This window comes from Zootoca vivipara, chromosome 5 (genome assembly GCF_963506605.1).
Source record: "Zootoca vivipara chromosome 5, rZooViv1.1, whole genome shotgun sequence".
Taxonomy (NCBI): Eukaryota; Metazoa; Chordata; class Lepidosauria; order Squamata; family Lacertidae; genus Zootoca; species Zootoca vivipara.
In genome coordinates this window covers 75,455,812-75,479,526 of record NC_083280.1, presented here as the reverse complement: position 1 = coordinate 75,479,526, position 23,715 = coordinate 75,455,812, and the positions used below count along the sequence as shown (strand labels likewise).

Here is a 23,715-nt window from a genome sequence, read left to right as displayed (position 1 = left end):
AGAACCAGTATTGTTGTGCTTCACAGTTCTGAACTCTATTCACTTATGAAATGAATCTTTCTCTAGGTGACATATAAAATATGCAGGAATTAAAAACAGTAGGGCTACATTTTTGCCAAGATAGTTTAACATCTGTGGACACCCCACTTTTGGCACGCCTTCCCAATTTGTACTATACAGTTGCATAAGTTTAGCTGGAGCTACGTAGAAGTTACCATGTTGTGGTACTGGTTGAGCTGCTGCTACGTAGCCTCTGTCTGCTTGTAAAATGGAGTGAGGCTTATTCATTATTATTTTTTTAAAGACTGACCATGGAGTGCTTTTGGAGGGGGCTAGTTTCAAATGTGAAGTCAGCTAGCCATAAATTGAAGATGGCAAATTTAAGGACAATGCAGGTTCTATCGATAAGAACTCAATTAATTTTTGTCATAATACAAGTGCAGGACCTGCAACAAACAGTTCCAATGTATCCCAAGCCTAGAACAGGAACTTTGTGGCAGTGTTTGGGATTTGCAGGAGAAATGTATTTATTTCCCACCCTTCTGAAACCTTCCTTCACTACTATATCATGCACAAGGGCTGGCATCTGATACTCTGGTCCAGGGGATAAAACAACAACTGTTTTAACTTGCTGTCTGTATTCCCAAAGTGAGACTTTCCAGACCTCCTAGGGCTGTCATAATTTCAGTGTTGGAGACCCCCAATGGAGGGATCCCATTTTGACTTGGATAAGCCCCAGATTTTGAATTTTTAAAATCTGAATTCGCCCAATTCAGCTTGAGACTTGTATGCACCCACTGCATACCCCTAGTACAAATCCATATATCTTGGTACAAATCCAGGCCCCTCCCTAAATTTGCTGAGAGTCTTCTGGCCCCAAATACCATTCCTGGTCTATTATTTCTTAGTAGCAAAGGCTGTGAGGAGGAATGAGAGAAGCTCTGTAGAACTCACTACATAGCAACAGCACTTTGTGATCAGTTTCTAGTAATTTCAAATGAAAATGGAAAACTTGGTTAGCAGCTAATTAAAAATTCTTGTATGTATCCTAGGTGTGAGTCAACTGAGCTAGTGGCCTGGTTCACATGTCACTTTAAACCATAGTTAAGTTAAAACACCTGAAATTGTGAGCACTTCATTCCTCTGCTGCTTCTACTATCTGCAGCTAAGCCGCAGGCTGGCTTAGTATATCATAGAATTGTAGAGTTGGAAGGGGCCAGAAGGATCATCTAATCCAGGGGTTGTCAACCTAGTCCAGGGGTCAGCAACCTTTTTCGGCCGTGGGCCGATCCACTGTCCCTGAGAGCATGTGGTGGGCCGGACTATATTGGGGGGGGGGGAATGAATGAATTCCTATGCCCCACAAATAACCCAGAGATGCATTTTAAATAAAAAGACACAGTCTACCCATGTACAAACATGCTGATTCCCAGACCGTCTGTGGGCCGGATTGAGAAGGCGATTGGGCCGCATCCGGCCCATGGGCCTTAGGTTGCCTACCCCTGACCTAGTCTCTACCGCCCACTAGTGGGCGTTTCAGGATTCTAGGTGGGCGGTAGGGGGTTCTACGGCACAAGCTGAATCCTCCTTCCATTGAGCACTGGTGGGCGGTAAGGAAATTTTTCCATCAAGAAAGATGCATTAGTGAACAGTAGGTATAAAAAGGTTGACTACCCTGATCTAGTCCAACCCTCTGCAATGCAGAAATAAGCAGCTGGCCCATATGGGGATTGAACTGGCAACCCTAGCATTATCAGCATCATGCTCTAAGCAACTGAGTTATCCAGGCTGTTAGCTCCAAACCCAGGCTCATGGCTTGTTCTCCAACGGAGAGCTTTAATCAAGGTGTGTTAGAAATGAAGCCGGCAACTGGCACAGAAAAGGGGGGTGGAACTATTGACACAAGTCTTAGATGTCCAAGAATAAATTCAAAATCTGCATACAATTTAGGAATACAGTATAGATACTCTAGTAGCAGATTTCTATAATGTAAGCTCTATTTACCCACCAGGAGTCATTTGAATGGTGGCCATATTGGCTTAATACCAGAAGTGCTAATTTAACTGTGTTGGGACTATGACCCCTGGGTGGCTTCTGCAATTTGTGTCAATACGGATGAAAAAATTCTTGGAAAGAAATACATGTCCAAAGATGAATGGCACTTGCAAAAGACCTACAACAATTCTAAATTTACTTGGCTTCATAAATCTTCACTCTTTGAAATATACTAGAGGCCTCTGCAGTAGACTAGAATTGAAATAACACTCAAGTAGAATTTCAAGATCATTTATTTAAATTTGATCTCAAGGATTTTCAATAGTACTTTCTCATGGTTAAGTAGACAAAACCTTGAAGTTCATGGATGCCATAATAGTTAACACCTGTTTCAACTTTGTCATGTTAGTTTTGGATAGGCGTTTTGCAGCCCCATATTGGCTGAAAATGAGAAGTGTGTGAAATGCAATATTGCATGATAACTGTGGAAGCCGCAAGAGTAAAGCTGAAAATACAAATTGCTTAACGTATATATTTGAATAGAAATAGATACAGTTTTCAGCACACCTGCCATTTATATACAATAGACTGCTTTCTTAGGAAAAGCCTGATAGTCTTTACAAACGTTGTAACAGAAAAAAAAATGCAAGGTCTGTTAAATTTCAGATGTTAGCAGGAGTCTGTGCGTGGGAGAAAATAGCTTGCTGTAAAGGCTTAGGCCAGGGGTTGTCAATTTCTGAATTTTCGTGGTTAGCCTATTCATCAGACAGTGGTCCAGAAGTATATTTTGTTACACAAACAAACCCATTGGCAGTGCACAGGCTTCATAGCCACGAGCAGAACAAAGTAGAGTTTCTTTATATTATGGGGTCCGTATCCAGATCATCTCATAAAACCCAGAGAGATGTAACATGGAATACTGCTCTAACTTAGCTCCATGGTGCAGCAGTAAAACTGCTAGCACATCTGCAAAGCTAAGCAGGGTCTGGTATGGTTTCAAATTGGATGGGATACATTGTGTTGAGATTCCTGCATTGCAGGGGTTTGGACGAGATGAGCCTCAGGGTCCCTTCCAACTCTAAGGTTCCATTAATTCCATGAATCCCTTAGTTCCTTTGAAAACAAATTCAATTTGCCACAGACGCCTGTTTTGGATGGATCATACAAAAAAAAAAACACCCATACGCTCAAAGACTATGCACCTGCCCATTGAAGGAAATAGGCACGGAGGGAGATTCTGGACCCCATACTGGCGAGGTCAGTAGGCCTCCCGGAAAAGCAAATACAGTGGTACCTCGGTACCATAATTGGTTCCGGAAGTCTGTACTTAACCTGAAGTGTACTTAACCTGAAGCAAACTTTCCCATTGAAAGTAATGGAAAGTGGATTAATCTGTTCCATTGAAAGTAATGGAAAGTGGATTAATCTGTTCCAGACGGTCCGCGGAGTACTCAACCTGAAGCGTACTTAACCTGAGGTATGAGTGTAATTGGTTCCGGAAGTCCGTACTTAACCTGAAGCGTACTTAACCTGAAGCGAACTTTCCCATTGAAAGTAATGGAAAGTGGATTAATCCGTTCCAGACAGGTCCGCGGAGTACTTAAACTGAAAATGCTCAAACCGAGGCGTACTTAAACCGATGTATGACTGTATACGACCGGCTCCTGCTAGGCAAAGACCAGAAGATAACCAGGACAGTTGGCAGATTCTGTGTCCAGATATGCAGACACAGACTTTCTCCTGAGAATAACCAGCCCATCCGAACGTCCCAAAATACGGTTCCCTGAGCAATCTAGGCCCAGTTCTCTGCAGCAACTTTTAAGTTTTAAGGTTTAAGTTTTAAGTACTTCCATGCGCATTGCATTTACAAATATCAATTTTATTGTTTTATAAAGTGTCACATATATGTTATGTTCCTTGGAACTGTTCTTCCAAAGGGATTTTTATAAGAGCTGGTCTTTGACCGTAATAAAGTATTCTTCTTCTTCAATTTGCCACAGTAAAGTTTGGCATATTTGGTAGGGACCAGACATAAAATGGGCCTGGAAGGCTATATTCTCACATTTGGAGGGCAATATTTACCCCAAGGACTGCCAGTTGATCCCTGTTGGCTTAGGCCAGGCTAGCAATTTGTTTAACTTTAATGTAAAAGGGCATAAGTGCTTGATAGATGAAGAGATACATGAATGTGCATCAAAGGGATTAGACTATAGTTGTGAGTAGCAGTCCCTGTGTATCGTTCTGTTGGGAATGTCTGTAATCTTTAGCTGTAATCACGTGTAAGTGATGGATGTTGCAATGTGTTTCTGGCTAAAGGCAGCAGTAATTTATTCTAATTAAATTGGAAATGTGCATAAAATCAAGGGAAGATAACTCAAAGCTATACTGTGCCAGTGTGTGTGAGAGATTGGTGGGCTCTATTAATTATTATAGGGTTGCCATATTTCAAAAAGTAAAAACCAGGACACCCTGAAAGTTGTTTTGGGTTTACTTGCCAAAGATCCAGAACAAACCGCCACCTTCTGGAAATCCCCAGACATCACATCCGCCTTTAAAATCCCAATAATGTCCGGGAAAATCCATACATATGGCAGCACTAATAAATACTTGCCTGTTTTCAGTTGCCCCTGCGTGCTCGGCTTGGTACAATAGCAAAGAGCTGCTTTTTTCCAAATTTCAATCTCTTTTTGCATTTAGGGTGGTAACTCTCCTCTCTTAAATGGCTATCTGCACCAGTAGATCTGAAACTTCAGTTCAGTAGCTACTGAACACTGTTAATGTTCCTCTGCATGGATAAAGTCTTGCCAAAATTCATTATATCTTGCTAGTCTTTTTTGTTATGTGTGGCAAAGTAGTATATTTTGAAGAACAACAATAACCTTTGAGAGGTTCCTGGGTATTCCAGTGTCTAAACTCATGTCTAGAAAACTCAAATATTTTCAGTCCAACGCTATGCTAGCCTGCCTCCTCTATCCCCTAGCAAGTTTTAAGTTGAAGTTGGCACTGGTATCTGAGATCATGAACTTTTCCTGCTTTGTCTTTTTAGCATATGTACCATGGGTTTCAGTGTTATCATAGCATTTGCTAGAAAAACTGGTTTTCCCACTCTGAAGAACAACTAGTTAGTCCTAGTTTGTCATTAAAATAATCACCAATGGTCAGTAACCGCAACTGTTTTATAAAGCATATTGGAATTGTTTGGTAAATTTCATTTTCAAAACGAGATGATCAAAAGGAGCATCTTGGAAACTGTATCTTTATGGTTAAATAAAGGGGCCAAGCTGTGTGAGTGATGTGTAACAGAATACTTTCAAATGTGCAGACACACTTGGTTTGCTCATTGAAGGAAGTTCAAAGACTGGCATATTTTAGATGAAAAAGCCAAAGTAAAACATTAGATTACATCTAGCCCTAGGCTAAGATCCAAAGAACCATGCTATAATTTCTGTGCACCCTAGGCAGTTTTAGGCTTCAGTTCATTAAATTAAAGCCCTCTGTATAGAAAACCATAGTTGAAACTGAGTGGACCGTAGTTGAAAGGCAGCTTCTGTGACACTGCAGTCATTGCGGTATGCTGTTCAAAAAAAGTGGAAAAATACCACTGAGCAAATACTAAGTAACTTTTGGGATCCCCACCCTGGGCTTGAAGAGATGCAGGCTACCTGCCCAGATCTCTATAGGCATGTGAATCTGTTAGAGAGCACCAGTTTTAGTGTAATAGAGAAACCAAGCATGCTTCTCGAATTTAAATGACCATATCCAAAAAGGTTGAAAATGAGCTGAACTAGTTGTACACAGGGGCATATATGCCATTTGCTTTATGAAATGAGGCTATCCAATTGCATTTTGGATCTTGATCTTTCCCACCATGACACCCATTTCAATAATCTTTCCCCACTGACAGTGCATTACTTCTTTGGAAAGGCATTTCCTCCACGTTAAGTACAAGGGAATATGGCAGAAATCGAAGTCTTTGTTAACCACCATGCATCCTGCGGTTCTCCCCAACCATATTTTGCATAAAGGAGGTTGCCAGCATATGTGCAGGATTCATTGCTGTGCAAAAACTCTTCTGCTTCCAGACAGAATTGGTTCCCATTTTTAGCAGCACTGCCAGAGTGACTTTTTAAAGGAAATTCTCATGATGGGTGGGTTGCAACCCTTGTTAAACTGAGGTCAACAGTGCTTTAAGTATGAAAGCACCCAAGGAGAGACATAACCAGAATTGCCTTAAGATGAGATAAAATCCATGTATGTAGGAAAATGCTACATGACATGACAGGACATGCATATGTTTAATGGTGTGTCATTTTATTTTCAGCTGCTGCTGAAGGAAAAGGCAAAAGTGGAGAAGACTTTTTTCAGAAGGTAAGCAAAACTGCACTTAGTCATCTGTCTAACAGTATTACATGTATCACTATAATTGAAGGCATGGTGATTGATCTTTTAAATCACTTATCTCTGGAGCATTGACCATATGGCATGCGACTTGGTTATGACCTATTATACATGTATGCCTGTGCATTTAGTCTCCATTGCAATTTTCAGGTGTAGTGAGGAATAGGAATTCGGAACTGGGTTAACCAAGCCTGGTATAAATACACTGAGTCTGGCCTTTCTGCCCTTGCTCGGAGAACAGAGAAGTCATTTCTAGCTGAAGCCTTCACTGTGGTGGCCACAGCTCAACCCAAGAAATCTTGGGTTGGAGAATAAATGTTTCAGATCTGGATCAGGATTAGTCAGCCCTTTCACTCTTTTCCAAAATGTGATGCTGTTAAAAGCTAGTATTTAAACATTAGAATTAGCTTCTGATATGAATGATCAGGGAGGGGTAATTTCTGCATTTAAGGGGTGGGTCTACATCTTTTTATACTTGTATGGTTTTCTGAAGTATTTGAAAGGCATTCTTTCCTTTAACACACAGGCAAGGGAATTCTGAGGGTTAATTTTAAATAAAAGCACAGCTTTGCAGTTATGCAGTAGGTAGGTTTAAGAACATTTGTTCGCAAACTCTGGCTTTGCAAACTCTGGCTTGGCTTACAAGTCAGCCATGATTTGTGGTTTCCACTCACCCTTTCCCCTCTTCCAAAGGGGATCTCTCAAAAAGCTTAACATGAGAACAGCCCCACCCCCTCAATCCATTCATTTGAAGAGTATTGTTTGTGAGACTGTCTCTCTCCACCTGATAGTATGTTTCAAACACGCTTACAGAAAAAGATTTTCAGAGTTCAGAACTTTTATTTTGGTATGTAACATTCATCTACAGTTAAAAATAGAAACGGCCATATTAAATTGTGGCTGTACTGTGGCAGTTTTACTCACTTCTCAGTTATTCAACACATACTTATCCTAATACAGTGCAGAGACAGCCTTAACACTTCACTAAGTTTGGAACCCTGCTCTTCTTTCATGACATTGCATGAGGCTGGTCTATTGAAATGCAACAATTTTGTGATGCATCAGTGATCACATTTGTTCAGGATTTTCATATGTTACAGATGCACTTGAGGTCAACCTCGAATACCCTAGAGCAGTGTTCCTCAACCTTGGGCCTCCAGCTGTTTTGAAACTACAACTCCCATCATCCCCGGCCACTGGTCCTGCTAGCTAAGGATGATGGGAGTTGTAGTCCCAAAACAGCTGGAGGCCCAAGGTTGAGGAACACTGCCCTAGAGCATTAGTTGAACCATTCTGTTCAGCTGAGGTACATTGGGCTGAATCCAGAGTGAACTAGTTGAACTTTGGTTCCATTGAAGTCAACTGCAGACAAGCAGGTCATGAGTGAAACTTCCATTGAAGTTTCCATTGAAATTAGCCCCAACATAACACACTCTGAATCCATTCCATTCTCTCCAACGTCAGGGACAGTCAGTGCTGTGCGGCAGGTAAACTTTTAGGCAGGGGACTTAGAATCCTACTTTCTTCTTTCCTGCTTTTCATTATTGGGTTTCAGTATGATAAACATAGGGATGCGGGTAGCACTGTGGTGTAAACCACTGAGCCTTGGGCTTGCCGATCAGAAGGTTGGTGGTTCAAATCCCCGCGATGGGGTGAGCTCCCATTGCTCGGTCCCAGCTCTTGCCAACCTAGCAGTTCAAAAGCATGTCAAAGTGCAAGTAGATAAATAGGTACTGCTCCGCCAGGAAGGGAAACTGCTCTGGTTTTGCCAGAAGCGGCTTAGTCATGCTGGCCACATGATCCAGAAAAACTGTCTGTGGACAAACATTGGCTCCCTCGGCCAGTCAAGCGAGATGAGTGCCGCAACCCCAGAGTCGTTCACGACTGGACTTAACTGTCAGGAGGAGTCCTTTACCTTTTTTATGATAAACATGATAGTGTCAATACACATGGTTAATGTTGTAGGTTAGCAAGGAGAGATGTAGGAGATAGCATTTTTCACAGCAGCCCCCTATTTCTTCTATGTTGTTTTGCCCATTGAGGTAGGTGGTGGTGGTGGCTGAGCTTTTACAGGTGAGCAGCAGAAGCTGAGAGATAAAAAAATTACCTTGGGACCACCCTGGGAGTTTGATAGTGTTCAGTCCTGAACCCATCTCTTCCAGGCTCCCAACTACAAATCTCTCTACCCACTCTTGTCAGCTGCTGTTTATGGATGTTGGTTTTTAAAGCTACTCATATTACATAATACATTCAAACAGATTTTAGAGATCCATTGCTTGTGGTTAGCTGACATTGCTAGGCAGGAATGTTTGTTGTTCATCTGTGGGTTACAGGAAAATACAAATTTGTTCAAGAAGCTTGCATTTTGAAGATTATGAAATGGCAAAGGTTTTTGTAGGGAGCGCTCGGGTATGTCCTTCAAGAATTTTAGAACAGTTCTTTGGGTAATTGCTCATGGTCTTCTTGCTGTCTTGTTTGCAGAGCTTCCTTCAGTCTGTTTAACTTCTCATGTGAAATAGTCAATTTTGTGGAGAGAGAAGTTGCAAAGAATGGAAAAGGAGTAAGGAGGAGGAAATACGATACAGTGGCTTCAGGCAACAATGCCCAGTTTGTTGTTTCCAAAACTGGAAACTCTTTCACAAGGGGCACTTACTTGGAGAAATGACTTGTGAAGTAGGGAGGGGGAGCCTTTGGTTGTTGTGCAAGAAAGAAAGAAGTGGGGGCATCATACTCAGTTTTGTTTATTTCTCATGAGGATAGTGGTTGTTCAGTTTGGTTTCCTGTAAGTCTGAGAAAGACACTTCAGAATCGAGAGAAATGGAGGCAGCATAACAAGAAGCCAAAAATAATGGATGCTCACAGATAACTGCATTATTTTCTCATCATTTCTGGTGCGGGCTTAAAGCTTAGATAAAGCTCTGAAAAGCACAATGAGAATATGAAGACCAGATGTTGCAGATGTGTATCATACAAGTGTGTGCACCAGAGCTTTGAGTGGCTGGCCACATAGAACACTTGGGGGACCATCCCAGGTTTGTTGCTGTGGCATTTGTGGAAACAGCCCTTGGAATAACATGAATTCAACTGATACGTTCAGGAAGATGAGTCATATTGATCTATGCCACCTTGCTGCTAGAGTGCTTCCATGTCTTGACTGATTTTGTGGCTTTGTTTCATGAGTATTCACAGGCACTGCTTTATACCAAGACACTTCTGTAAGTGTCTTGCTGCTTATTTTGGTGACCATCACTGCCTCCCGGGGAAGTGAGTCCCACAGTTTAGCTATGTGCTGTGTGAAGAAAAACTTTCTGTAAAAATAATAATATACAGAAAGATTGTCTACTTAATTTCTGGTATAATCTTGATGGCATGGAAAGGTTTTCAGCAGGCCCCCGACTCCAAGTTTGGATGCTGCCAGATTAACCCACACATTTGGGATAATCATGTGACCAGTGTTCGGTATTTGCCAGGCACCAGGTACATTTTGCACCTGGCTACCAGCCACTTGTGACCAAGTGCCGGGGCACCTGGATAGTGCCTGACACCACCACCATCTGGAGGTGCATGTCTGGGGATCCTTGGATCTTGACTGCTTTCACACACTAGCAACACATCCTGTAGAATTCTACCTGCTATATTTTATCTGCAGAAGCAGATTGAATTTTGGGAACCAAAAAGTCATATTGAAAAATGCAATTATCAAGCTGTCTAGCCTAAAAACGGCAAGTAGGCATTCCATTTTAGCGGCTGTAACCCTGGTTTAAGAAGCCTTTTGGTACCTAGCTTATATTCCTGAGTTTCTAACATGGCGTGTGACACACTCACACAGCATAGGGGTGAATAGGGTCCAGTTTCCCAGAGGCAGCAACAGAGAACATCAGATTTCTCAAGCACACCACAAGAGCAAGGAAAAAAGCCTTCATGGAGGGGGGTTGATAATTAGGCTGCATTTACTTTGATTTTTTTTAAGGCCAACTTGTTTCTAACATCTAATTTATTGATACTTTTAGTATTTCTTTATGTAAACTGTTTAGGGGTTTTGATGCTAAAGTGGTATATAAATCTGGTTCAATGATGTTACTTATTCTCAGACCTGACCTATTAGTTTCCTCTCTTTTTTATGCTATTAGTGGTCAGTGGTCAGTGGTTGGCTTTCCTGATTTAGAAATTGAGTGAATTAGGTTGGGCACATTGCACCATCTAGAGCCACTTCACAACAAAACTTCATCAGAGTGAGTCTCATGGTTGCATGGAAAATGCACACACATGAAGAAAGAAATGTGTTTATGTGTGGCTTCATTCACCCGTCCGTGCGTCCCATTTCTCTGATGCTTCTGTAACTGTTAATTTCTACATGAGTTGAGCTTTCACATGATGTAAGAGCCACTTCAGGAAAATGAACAGAATATAGTGCATGTTCAGTGCTCATTTCCATGTTACTTGTTCCCAAGAAAATGCTTATTAAAAAAAAAAACCATTTGCTGTCCCCTTAACCCAGAAAACTATTGGAGCAAAGTAATGAAATTTGGGTGCCATACCAGTTATTTTCTGCTGTTTTCATGAGGGAACAGAAAGATGCATGTGCCGAAAGGGTGTGGGAGTAGTGACATTGTACAGTGGTAGTCGTTGTTGTGTCATACCGCACCCACTGGTGTGAATGAAATTTAGTGTGACATGCTGGTATATTGCTTAAAAAGCCAAAGTTCCATAACACACCAGGTACTGCAGTGTGAAAGGAACATTAGGAAATGGGACAGAAGCACTAGCTTCATCAGGAACGCTAATGCAATATTCCCCATGTCTGAATGTTGCCCATGCAATCTGTCTGCAATAACAATGAGGATGAATTGAATGAGCAGGAATAGTTGTCTCTCTGTGGTGTGTGTGTGTGTGTGTGTGTGTGTGTGTGTGCGTGCGCGCGCACACACACACACACACACACACACACACAACCCAATGTAGTGGCTGACAAGGATTTTCATGAGCCTGATCATTCAGTGTATTCATTTCTGGGGCCTGCGTAACAATATACAGCATTTTTAGTAGATATTCGGAAGCCATTTTAATGTGCAAAGCTCCTTTGTATCTAACTTGCCTAGATATTCTAGTGGATTTTATATGTGGGGATGTAGATTAAGCCAGACGTCTGAATCACTTTGTTTAGCAGCAATCATTTGGTTTTGTTTAAGTTTATAAAGCTTAAGCTGCTTAAAATAATGTTTTGAAATGATTGTAGTGGATGGAAATCTGACTGGCTGAATGCTGAGCAGACATGCTGCTTCACAAGAGCCGCTAATGACTCCTTTCAGAGCTAAATCAAATGCTAATCTGGTTCATAATATACTGTGCCAAACCCAGGCTAGTAAAACTATGAATTAGAAACTCTCTTGGATATGAGAACTCTGTAACTTACCCAACCGGCTTAAACCCTGTTTATGTAGTTGCCTTAAATAGTCTTCTATATGGAATGTGCTCTGCCCTGGCTTCCAAATCAGTTCGTTATGGAGGTGTTGTGCAGCATTACCTGGGGTAGGATTTGGCAGTGAATCCTGAGGATTGCATGTTTCCACCTGTCATCCTAATGTGCAAATGCTCACTGCAACTGGTCTCCCAGGTCCTAGTCCAACACTGTTAACCACTGAACCACCTCTAACTCTCACCACTTCCAGGCCTGCTAGCCAAGATCAGGTTCCCAACTTACTTGCAAGCAAGAGCATAAATGTGAGTTAAACTTCCCCTCAAACTCTTCCAGTTTTTTTTTTAAAGGTTGCATCCTGAAAAGGTCAGACACAGAATATCTTGGCCAACTTAAGTACACCCAAAGGTTTTACGTGATGAAAAATAATGAAGTAATCTAGTTTATCCTACTTTCTGCACAACACTGAATTGTTGTTCCTTGATTCAAAGTAACTGTGATCCACTCCCATCTGTGCATTGGAAATGGGCCTGTGTTAGCATTGGCTCTGTATTAAAAACCTTTCAAGATATCCGTTTAAACTTTTAAAATCTCAACTCTGATTTCATTTATCCAAGTGCATTGCTCTCGTTTGCAGCTCACTGTGTCGTCTTCATGTTTGGGAATGGTAGGCAAACATGTTGGCAGTGTAGTAGCTGTTCCATAGATGTGGGCAGAAGAGCTCACTCAAGTGCTTATGCAACCACTGACTAACGTGAAGGCAATTTTGCACTTGCATCAGTGAAGAAGATGTGTATTTAAGAATGAATTTATAACATGCATGTTCATTCAAAGTTTAAACTTGTTCATAGCCACTGAAAATTACCCATGTCATTTCCTCATGTACTCTTAAACTCAGGAACAAAGGAATGTCATCACAAAGGAATGTCTAGGTGCCATTTTTTCCTCCATGGAGTAGTTGTTGTTATTTCTTTTCATTTCATTAGTATACTGCCTTATAGTTTAAAGAAAAACATCTCAGAGCAGTTTACAACACATTAAAACATCAAACAAAACAATCTAGAATAAAACCAATTCAAGCGTCAAGGAAAATATTTCAGATCCTTCTCCAAATGACATTTTGCTTTCCCCATATTTCTTTTCCTACCTAGTTTATAGAGCTGCCCCATAGCAGAAGTACTCTAGGTAGCCGGTGTGGTGTAGTGGTTAGATGTCAGACTAAGACCTGGGAGATCAGCCGTGAAGCTCACTGGGTGACTTTGGGACAGTCACAGCCTCTTAACCCACCTCACAGGATTATTGTAGGGATTAACCTGTGAAAGGGGTGAACCATGTACTTATTGGAGAAGAAAGTGGGATATAAATGCAGTGAATAAACCCTTCTGCTTACTTGCTTAAGAAAGCTGGAGGGGCCAGCCAGGTGGAGATGTCAGTTGCCAACCTGGCATCCGGAGATCTCCCGTGTGGCAGAAGCTGGACTCGTGCCAGTAGCAAAAAGTACCTAGCTAATTTCTAACACCGCTTTCAACTGCTATCATCCCTGACCATTGGCCGTGTTGACTTGGAACTGATGGCGGCTGGAGTCCATGTGAAGGGTCTTAGGCTAGCCAGCTTACTGACGTAAAAGGTTTCTGCTCACATAGATCCTCTAACAGCGTATTTTAGCACGCCGAAAAATGGTGCCCAACTTCTTGGGGGTTGTCAAATGTGATATACTCAACATGCTGCTAGAAAACCTTTGTGTGGACCCCAGCTGGCATGGAAGTAACCACTGAGAAGGTCGTGTCACAGTGGCCGGAGTGGGCTACTTCAGAGTAACGACGCTACGCAGCTCTGCATTTTATTCTTTTATTGGTGCTGCGTATTTACAGTGCTGAAGTCATTGCTATTTACACGGAGTGATGTGGTCAGTCGGTTCCAGAACCTCCGAATGGCTTTTGGCACATCTTTCTCCAACACAAAAGCTTTGGCAGACCCATCCTCTTTCCCCTCCTCTTTCTGCGTAATTCCGGAGTTGGGGGGATGGGTCTCCCCCCCCTTATTCGCCCCTTCCTGTCCCACCTGGGACCCTGGCTCCTCTACCTTGCCTGAGCCTCGGACACGACTTCCTGCTTCCCCATTGGAATCGGAACTCTCTCTGCTTTCCCCTGTGCTCGGGGATGGGCTTGAACTCAGGAGGGGAGGGACTTCGCGATATCCCCTGTCCCTCACATCCACCCCCCTCCCAAGCTCTCCTTCACCCCTCCCCAGGTCCCCCCCAGGTGTCGGTGACGACTGGAAGCCTAAGAACTCAGTGCTTTCTGAGCCCGTTGGTGTGAACACCTCCCCCCAGTCCTGCGAGCCCCCCCCCTTCCGCCTGGGAGGACGGGAATCCCAAAAAGTCCGTGGCGTCAGAGCTGGTAGGGGTAAAAATGTTCTGCCAATCTGCTCCTTCCTCTGACTGGGTGGATCTCGGTGACACCCATACCTCATCCTCTGGTTCCTCAAACTCCGCTTCCCAGCGCCATGGTGAACTGCTCTCCCATGCTTCCTCCCCCTCCCCCTCCCTTTCCATGTGCCAGGGCTTGGGTCTATGGGGAAAGAGGGCGTGAAATTCTTCTACCAGGAATTCCTCCTGTATCTGAGTGGCTGGGACCCATTCATTCTGGGACGGTGGAGCATCCTCCCATGCCATGAGGTACTCCAGGCCCCCCACCCCCCTCCTTGAGTCCAGGATGGCCGTGGCCTCATTGAGTTGCTCCCTGCCTTCTCTCTCCCCCCCTCCCTCAGGGGTTTGTTCGCTGCCTCGGAGCCTGCTGCTTTCCCTGTACGGCGACAGCAGCGATCTATGAAACACTGGGTGCACCCTCATGTCCTCTGGCAGTGCCAGCCTGTATGCCACCGGGTTGACCTGTTGCGTGACCGTGAAGGGGCCCAACCTTCTGGGTGCCAGCTTTTTGCACCTCCCTCTGATGGGAAGGCCCTCCGAGGACAACCAAACTTTGTCCCCCACCCTAATGACCTCCCCCGGTCGCCTGTGGCGATCTGCCCCCTTCTTGTACGCTTCCTTGGCTCTCTCCAAGTGTTCTCTAAGCTGCTGGTGCACCGTCTCCAGTTCCTCTGCCCAATCCTCAGCCTGTGGGCCCTCCTCCTCCTCCTCCCCCTCCCTCTCTGGGAAAGATCTGAGGTCACGCCCGTAATTGGCCTTAAAGGGCGACACCCCTGTGGAGACGTGCACCGCATTGTTGTAGGCAAATTCTGCCAGTGGCAGGCGATCCACCCAGTCCGTTTGCCGCTGGCTGACGTAGCATCTCAGGTACTGCTGCAGAATGGCGTTGACCCTCTCCGCCTGTCCATTGGTCTGCGGGTGTCTAGCCGTCGACAAGCTGACCTCCACCTGCAGGAGGTTCATGAGCCGCCGCCAGAACCTGGAAACAAATTGGCGGCCACGATCCGAAATAACCCTTAAAGGTAATCCATGCAGTCTGAATACGTGATCCACAAACAGTTTGGCTGTCTCCTCTGCAGAGACCGCCCTGGCACACGGTATAAAGTGGCACATTTTGGACATGAGGTCCACCACCACCAACACTGCGGTCTTGCCCCTGGAAGAAGGCAGATCTGTGATGAAGTCCATGGACACCACTTCCCACGGCCTGTGTGGCGTGGCTAAGGGCTCCAGCAATCCCGGTGGCGCTGCTCTGACCACCTTTGCCCGCTGGCAGGTGTCACAGCCCCGTACATAGTCTCTAACATCTTCCCGCACCCCTGGCCACCAGAAGTGTCTCATGACTAGGTGAGCGGTTTTGTCCCTCCCAAAATGACCCGCCGTTGGGTTGTCGTGCATCTGCTTGAGGACCGTACGTCTAAGCTGGGTGGTGGGCAGGTACAGTGCACCCTTGTAGAAAAGCAGCCCCCTGCGTTCTGCAAAGTCTTTTGCCTGCTTCCCCCCCCTCTCAGTTCTCTGAAGATGCGGTTGGCAAATTCATCCGCTGCCGTCAGTGCTGTGAGTTCCGCCTCGCTCACCACTGCTGCTCCGCAGGACCATGCTGACGGGGGGAAAATGTGTCTGGGTGCCGGTGGCGCCTCCTCCTCCATGTACTCTGGCTTGCGGGAGAGGGCATCCGCCCTGACATTCTGCTCTCCCGGGATGTAGTGTATGGAGAAGTTGAAGTTCGAGAAGAACTCTGCCCACCGTATCTGCCGCTGGTTGAGCACCCTGGCAGTTCTCCAGAACTCCAGGTTCTTGTGGTCTGTGCACACCTGGATGGGGTGCTTGGCGCCCACCAGGAAGTGTCTCCAGTGCTGGAACGCAGCGTGGATCGCAAGAAGTTCCCGATCAAACACCGTGTAGTTTCGCTCTGGCTGGGTCAACTTCCTGGAGAAGAAGGCACAGGGTCTCCACTCTCTGTTGGCGTCCAGTTGCAACAAAATGGCGCCCACAGCTTTATCAGAAGCATCTGTCTCCACGCGTAGGGGCGCGTCCTGAACCACGTGGAACAGGTTCTGGTCTGAGGCGAACACCCTCTTGAGGCTTTCGAACGCTGCTTGCGCCTCTGGTGTCCACCTGAACTTCTGCTTGCCTCTCAGGCAGTCAGTGATGGGAGCCGTAACGCGAGAGAAGTTCTTGATGAACTTCCTGTAGAAGTTGGCGAAGCCTAGTAGGCGTTGGGCATCTTTGCGCGTCCTGGGGCTGTGCCAGTCCAGGATGGCCTGCACCTTGTCCTTGTCCATCGCCAGCCCCTTGTCTGACAGCTTGTAGCCCAGGAAGTCCACCTCCTTGGTGTGAAACTTGCACTTCTCCAGCTTCACATACAGGTGGTTCTCCTTCAGGCGCTGCAACACCTCCCTGACATCTTTCACATGCTGCACTGGGTCATCGGAATAGATAAGGATGTCATCCAGGAAGACCAAGCATTTCCTGAAGAGGAGGGACCCCAGGACGTGGTGCATGAAGGCCTGGAAGCATGCTGAGCCCCCTTGCAACCCGAAGGGCATCACCAGATATTCAAAAGAGCCCAGAGGCGTGAACATCGTGGTTTTCCATTCATCGCCTTCCCGGATCCTGATTAAGTTGTACGCCCCCCTCAGGTCTAGCTTGGTGAAAATCTTGCCCCTGCGCGCTGCTGTCAACAGATCGTCCACTCTGGGCATGGGGAAAGCCACTGGCTCTGTCACTGAATTCAGCCGTCTAAAATCCACCACAAGACGGCGCTGTTGCATGTCTTTCTTGTCCACCCAGAAGACTGGGCTGCCCCCTGCTGCCTTGCTTTCTCTGATGAACCCCCGCTTGAGGTTCTTGTCGATGAAAGCGCGCAGATCCTCCAGTTCCTGGTCTGACATGGCGTACAGCTTGGCTGGGGGTATAGTTGCCCCTGGCACCAGGTTGATCTGGCAGTCAAAAGGCCTGTGTGGGGGTAGGTGGTCGGACTCCGCTTCGCTGAAGACCTCCTGCAGGTCCCAGTACGGCTTGGGTATCGCCTCACCCCCTTTGACGTGCATGGTGGCCACCGTGGCTATCGGAGGCCCCTCCCCTGGTTGGTGCTGCATGCAATGTTCCAGGCAAAAGTCCGATCCAAAAGTGATGCATCTCTGGTGCCAACTGATGGAGGGGTCGTGGCGCGCCAGCCAGCTCATGCCCAAGACGATGGGGGGGTCTGAGATGGTGGTGACGTTGAATGCCAGTGTCTCTGAGTGCCTTCCCACCGTCATTTTCATGGGGGGGGGTTTGATGAGTGATGGCCCCTCCCAGCAGCTCTCTGCCGTCAATGGTCGCCACGTGCAGAGGAAAATCCAGCTGCAGAAGCTGGATCTGGTGCTCTTCTGCAAAGTTTCTCGAGAAGAAGTTCGCTGACGCCCCACTGTCAATTAGGGCGAGGACCGTCAGGGGATAGCCATTTGGGAGCGTGAGCGTCACTTCTAGAACCACTCCTGCTCTGGGAGGGGTGGGCTGGCTCTGCTCCTCTCTGTGCGGGTGGGTGGGCTGGGGCTGTTGTCTGCTGACTGTGCCTGGCTGCTGCCCCTTGTCTCCTGCAGCCAGGCTTTCCCGTTTCCCTGCTGTGGTGCTGCGTCAGTGGGGGAGGGCACAACCATTCCCGCCTTTCCTTGCCACTCCCTTCGATGTGGGCAGTCTCTGACGAGATGCTGGGGGGAGTTGCAGAGAAAGCAATTCCCACCCCTTCCCTCCTTGCGTCTTGGCGCCGCTGGGGTTTGAAAAGCCCGCGCGCGCGCGCTATCAATCTGCATGGGTTCCTGGTCCTGGCTGGCCCCAGGCGTGGCTTGAAAGGGTTGTTGGGGGAGTGGCTTCTCCTGCGACCGTGGGAACCAAGCCCGCTTTGCGCGCGTTGCTTGCTTGTCGCTCCACCGGGATTCCTGTCTCACCCCCACCGCCAGAGCCGCTTTGCTCAGCTGATCCATATTACTGGGCTTTGGACCTCTCGAGAGCTCATCCTTCACCTCCTCATGCAACCCCAAGTAGAACGCCGCTTGCATTGGGGGTGACTCCAGTTCCCACCCCAATCTGTGCACCAGCATGGTGAATTTCGCCCAATACGCGCGAACTGTCATATTTCCTTGGCGTAAATTATGAAGTTCCTCCTTAGTCTGGTCCATATGACTATCGGACGAATACATCGTTTTCAAACCTTCTAGAAATAGTTTGACATTCTTCATGCAAGGATTCTTTGTTGCGATTAACGGTCTTAGCCACTCCCTGGCTGCCCCGGTAAGGTGCTCCACAATAAACGCTACCCTGTGCTCATCATCAGGGAACTCATCGTGGTGCAGCTCAAGAGCATACACAATCTCAGTCTCAAAGCCCTGATATTCCCTCGGGTCTCCATTGAACTTGCTTACTAGGGTCCCGGCTCTCCTTCCTGGCAGCACTTGGACTTGGGGTGCCCCTCCCGCCTTGTTTTTCTCTGCATCCAGCTTGTTTTGGAGGTCTACCGCCACCGCCCTTAATTCCTGCTCTCTTTCCTGTAGCGCTCTCACCTGTTCCGCAAGTTGTAGCCGGTCGTCCTGGACCTTCTTAGTCTCTTCTTTAGCTGCCTTCAATTCCCCCTGCGCCTGCAGCGACAGCTGCTGCAGTTCTTGCTGGGCTTGCTCCGCGATCTGCCGCCATCTCTCCGCCTCTGACACGCTCATCCCGGCAACTCCAAAGTAGCCCAAAAAAGGATTCGGAGGTTGCTGTCACAGTGGCCGGAGTGGGCTACTTCAGAGTAACGACGCTACGCAGCTCTGCATTTTATTCTTTTATTGGTGCTGCGTATTTACAGTGCTGAAGTCATTGCTATTTACACGGAGTGATGTGGTCAGTCGGTTCCAGAACCTCCGAATGGCTTTTGGCGCGTCTTTCTCCAACACAAAAGCTTTGGCAGACCCATCCTCTTTCCCCTCCTCTTTCTGCGTAATTCCGGAGTTGGGGGGATGGGTCTCCCCCCCTTATTCGCCCCTTCCTGTCCCACCTGGGACCCTGGCTCCTCTACCTTGCCTGAGCCTCGGACACGACTTCCTGCTTCCCCATTGGAATCGGAACTCTCTCTGCTTTCCCCTGTGCTCGGGGATGGGCTTGAACTCAGGAGGGGAGGGACTTCGCGATATCCCCTGTCCCTCACAGGTCGCATTTATGCCAGTTGGGCAGATAGGAAGTATTGCTCTGCCAGCCTATTTATTTCAAACAGTTTAAAATTTTGGAAGTCAGGACCTGTGCATGCTGCCATCTCTTGTCTATCAGCTGAAATCCCACAGAGGCCTGAAGGACTTCACATTCCAACTTAATTCCACTGGATTTCTTATTTCACATCTGGGTTTGGGAATTCTCGGGAATAGGAAGCATGTCATGGTAGAATTTCACTCGTTTGGAAATGGTCTTCCATCTGCGATTTATTATCCCATGGCAGCTGAAATCCATACAAAGCAAAGTGTACTAAGCCTTGGCTGACATTTCTCCCTTTTTCCACATGGCACCCTGCTCTGGAAATAGTGGCTTTAAAGAATTCTATTGATATAGGCAGTAGAAATAAACACGGACTATGGGATTTTTAGGGTATGTGTTTAAAAGCTTTTGCTCTAATGGGCCAGCAAAGGATGCACCTGAAATTTCTTTAATTGTAACTACAGTCATATGTTCTTGCAACTATGGTACTGGAAACTAGATTTTTTTTTAGGCCAGCATTCCCAAATTCAAACAGCTGAGTTTGAGTCTTCCCTGCTGTTTTTTAAAAGTAGGAGGATTGGGTCTCTGCAAATACAGAAAACAAATATTGTAATGTCGGGGTGGGGGTGGGGGACCCACCTGGAATTGGTTTGTCATAATTTCCATTAAAGCTATATTTGGTTAATCTTCAGACATCTGATTGTCTTGGTATTCCTTGGTAACATGTTAGCAGTTCGAAACTACCAGATATTGCTCCTGTCAGCAGTAAAGTACAGAGGGTAACGTATTTTAAACTGAATTTTTTGTTGTCCTTTTAACAGATTATGGAAGAAACAAACACTCAGATTGCTTGGCCATCCAAGCTGAAGATTGGTGCAAAATCAAAGAAAGGTAAAATGTTTTGTAAGATCATGGTAATTTGGATGCACATTTTATGACAGTCACAACGAAACCAATCTACATAAGTATGTAAAGGTGTGCTGAATTCATTGTATCTAAAAAGTATACTCTGTCTGTTACCTGTTTGGTTGCCTTTCCAGATTTGCCAGCACCTATTCTAGAGCCTGCAAATGCTGCAAATTCAGCTTCATGTGTATGGCCTAAATCTCCAAGGCATTTTAGTACTTATAAGCACCAGTTTGTAAAAATTGGTTGCTAGCCTCTCCACCTAGTGATGATACTGACAAAGGTGTTGAATACCTGAGAGCTGAATACTACAGAAAAGCTTAACCTTTTTAGTAGTACCTCAAGGTCGTTAACATGCTATGGTGACTACTGAGACGTCAAGACTTTCATAATAATATCAAACATTAGAATCATCTACTGTGTTCTAGTGATCTAGGACGCCAAACCTCTTAATGCTAGAAAGTAGGATGTGTGGGTGAGTGAAGCAGAAGATTGTGCCATAGCTGGCTCCTGCTAGTGCTTCATGATTAAATACCACATTATGAGCAAGCTTTTGGTCCTCTTCAGACAGTACAGTGGTACCTCTACTTACGAATTTAATGCGTTCCGAACGCACATTTTTAAGTCGAAAAAAAATTGTAAGTCGAATCCCTTAGGAATGCATTGGGAGGAAAAATTCATAAGTCGAAGCAACCCTATCTAAAAATACGTAAGTAGAAAAAATCCTATCTAAACCACATCCAAGATGGTGGGCGGAGCTCCATTCGTAAGTAGAAACATTCGCAAGTAGAGTTATTAGTAAGTAGAGGTACCACTGTACTTTCCAAGAACAGGAATCAGATTTTTTAAATCCAGCTATTATTCTGTGGCCTGAGTGGTAGTGTCTTTTCAGCTGCAAGCTTGCAGACGTGTTTTTATAGTTGAATGCAGACAGATGTGCACATCAGACTATTCAGTAACCTCGGGGATTACGCTGCACTGACAGGACGTAAGGGGCAGTGTTCAACTAAATAGTGGCATTAGTGCAGGGATTAGCATGAGTGCAGTGGTATTCCCGCCCCTGGTTCCGCAAGCTACTCTGCAGGATTGGGGGTTCCTCAGGGTATATTTAGGGGCATGTGAGCAGGAGGAGGAGGAGAGAATGTTCTGTTGTGAATAAATCCTTGTGCTGAAAGAACATTTTGCTTAGCACTATGTTAAATACAGCCCATATATTTTCCTGTAAATATGTATTCACATGAGTTTTTGTAGAGAGAGAATGAAGTTGCAGTGATGGGCCATTCTAAGAAAAAAACATCTTTTGCTGTTCAGACTTGAATACTTGTTCAGACTTGGTTACTGTACCCCCCCCTTTATTTGTGTGCAAAAAACGTACTTAAATCAATGTCATCTTTGAAATCAGTGTAGTTCCATGTCTTCATGTGCTGTTAATTAATCAGTATGTTTTTGGGGAAACAGGGCAAGAACAAAGTATTATTATTATTTATTTATTTATTTATTTATTTTAAATCGAAATTGAGTAAATTATAACATTGCCTATGTGCAAGCTGCTTATTTGCTTTATACATACAAAAGGTTTGTTAGGTTGAAAATGAAATGGCTCAATCTGATTTTTCAGTCGCATCCAGGAAATCACAGACAACATTTATATTTTGACTTTTTTATTTTGAAAACTTACGTCCAGCATTTCATCACTAGCAAATAACAGAGCAGCTAACGGCATTGAAACAGTTGGAGCAGCACCAAAATGGCATTAAAAAATGCTATAACAAAATCAGGTGTCACAGCAGATCATTCCCGAAAATTCAGTTCATTAGCAGTAAAAAAAAAAAAAAAGCAATATTTCTGTCCAGCTTCTGCGAAGCATCTCTTTAAAGCAGGGTTACTCAATCTTGGGTCTCCAGCTGTTGTTGGACTACAACTCTCATCATCCCTGGCTAGCAGGAACAGTGGTCAGGGGTGGTGGGAACTGTAGTCTAAATGCAGCTGGAGACCCAAGTTTGGGAAATCCTTCTTTAAAGGAATCAGAGTCTTCACTTGGGGTTGAAAGCTGGTGGTGATGGGGCCATGCAGGCATCCCTAGTGGAAGCATTTGGAATATAGGAATCTGCCTTAGACCACTGGTCTATCCAGTTTGGTATTGGCTGCACTAACTGGCAGTGGCTTTGCAGCATTTCTGGCAGTTGTTCCCAGCCCTACCTGAAAACGCTCAAGGATTAGATCTTTCACATGCAAAGCTCTGCCACTGAACATCATGAACAATCTGTTCCTCATGTCCTCCTGTGAAACCTAAGAAGCTGGGGACAATTAGAGCAGTTGTTGAAAGCATATTTTGAGAGAGCACATTATGGTAGAAGGTCCATTTGGGGATTAAAGGTGACCAGCGCCTTGACTGAACCTGGAAATGAATAGGAAACCAATGGAGACTATAAACAACGAGAGTGATGTTTGGCTTCATTGTTTGGGACCAATTGACGGTACTGGGCTCTTTTTCAAGAGCATCCCCACCCAGAGAGTGTTGCAGTAGTCCAGTTGGAGGTTACTGAGGTATGAATTGGCCACCCTGTTGTTCTTCTTCTGTCAGTCTTTTTTGTTTACACACATACTACTACTACTAATAGAAGGGACCCAGGTGGCGCTGTGGTTAAACCACTGAGCCTAGGGCTTGCTGATCAGAAGGTCGGCGGTTCGAATCCCTGTGACGGGGTGAGCTCCCGTTGCTTGGTCCCAGCTCCTGCCAACCTAGCAGTTCGAAAGCATGTAAAAAAAAAAATGCAAGTAGATAAATAGGAACCGCTACAGTGGGAAGGTAAACGGCATTTCCATGTGCTGCTCTGGTTTGCCAGAAGTGGCTTTGTCATGCTGGCCACAAGACCTGGAAGTTATACGCCGGCTCCCTCGGCCAATAATGCGAGATGAGCGCGCAACCCCAGAGTCGGTCACGACTGGACCTAATGGTCAGGGGTCCCTTTACCTTTACCTTTACTACTACTAATAGTGGTTTACATTTCTGCTCCCCGACCTATAGTGGATAAATCATTTCCCATTCCCCCTTTAACTTTTATTACGCGAATCTGTAAAGCCTCGGCAAGAAATTTGGATGTTCTAAAAGATATGTACCTCTCCACATCACACAACAAAAAACAAGTCTTTGCAAGAGACGACCTTCCCTTCTGCGATCTTAACCATGGGTGGATGTAATTGTTTGGAAGGTTGTTATAAAAAGGGCCTTCAAGGAGTACATGAGTTAGGTCTGCAACTGTTATTCTTCCATATGAAGCCGCTTGTTCATTTGGTGGGAAGTGGTTATTGTCATCCAGTTTGATGTGAAAGTGAAAGGTTAGTTGGTAATCGCATTAATAAA

At 45.4% G+C, this 23,715-nt stretch overlaps 1 protein-coding gene across 1 annotated transcript in view; it reads left to right on the top strand.

Annotated features, from left to right (window-relative positions):
* BICC1 (BicC family RNA binding protein 1) overlaps nt 1-23,715 on the top strand; it is a 112,371-nt gene that overhangs the window by 32,571 nt on the left and 56,085 nt on the right. Inside the window, exons 2-3 of the mRNA XM_035137506.2 lie at nt 6,317-6,363; nt 20,267-20,336. Coding sequence (XP_034993397.1) covers nt 6,317-6,363; nt 20,267-20,336 — 117 coding nt within the window. The remainder of the gene's footprint in view (nt 1-6,316; nt 6,364-20,266; nt 20,337-23,715) is intronic.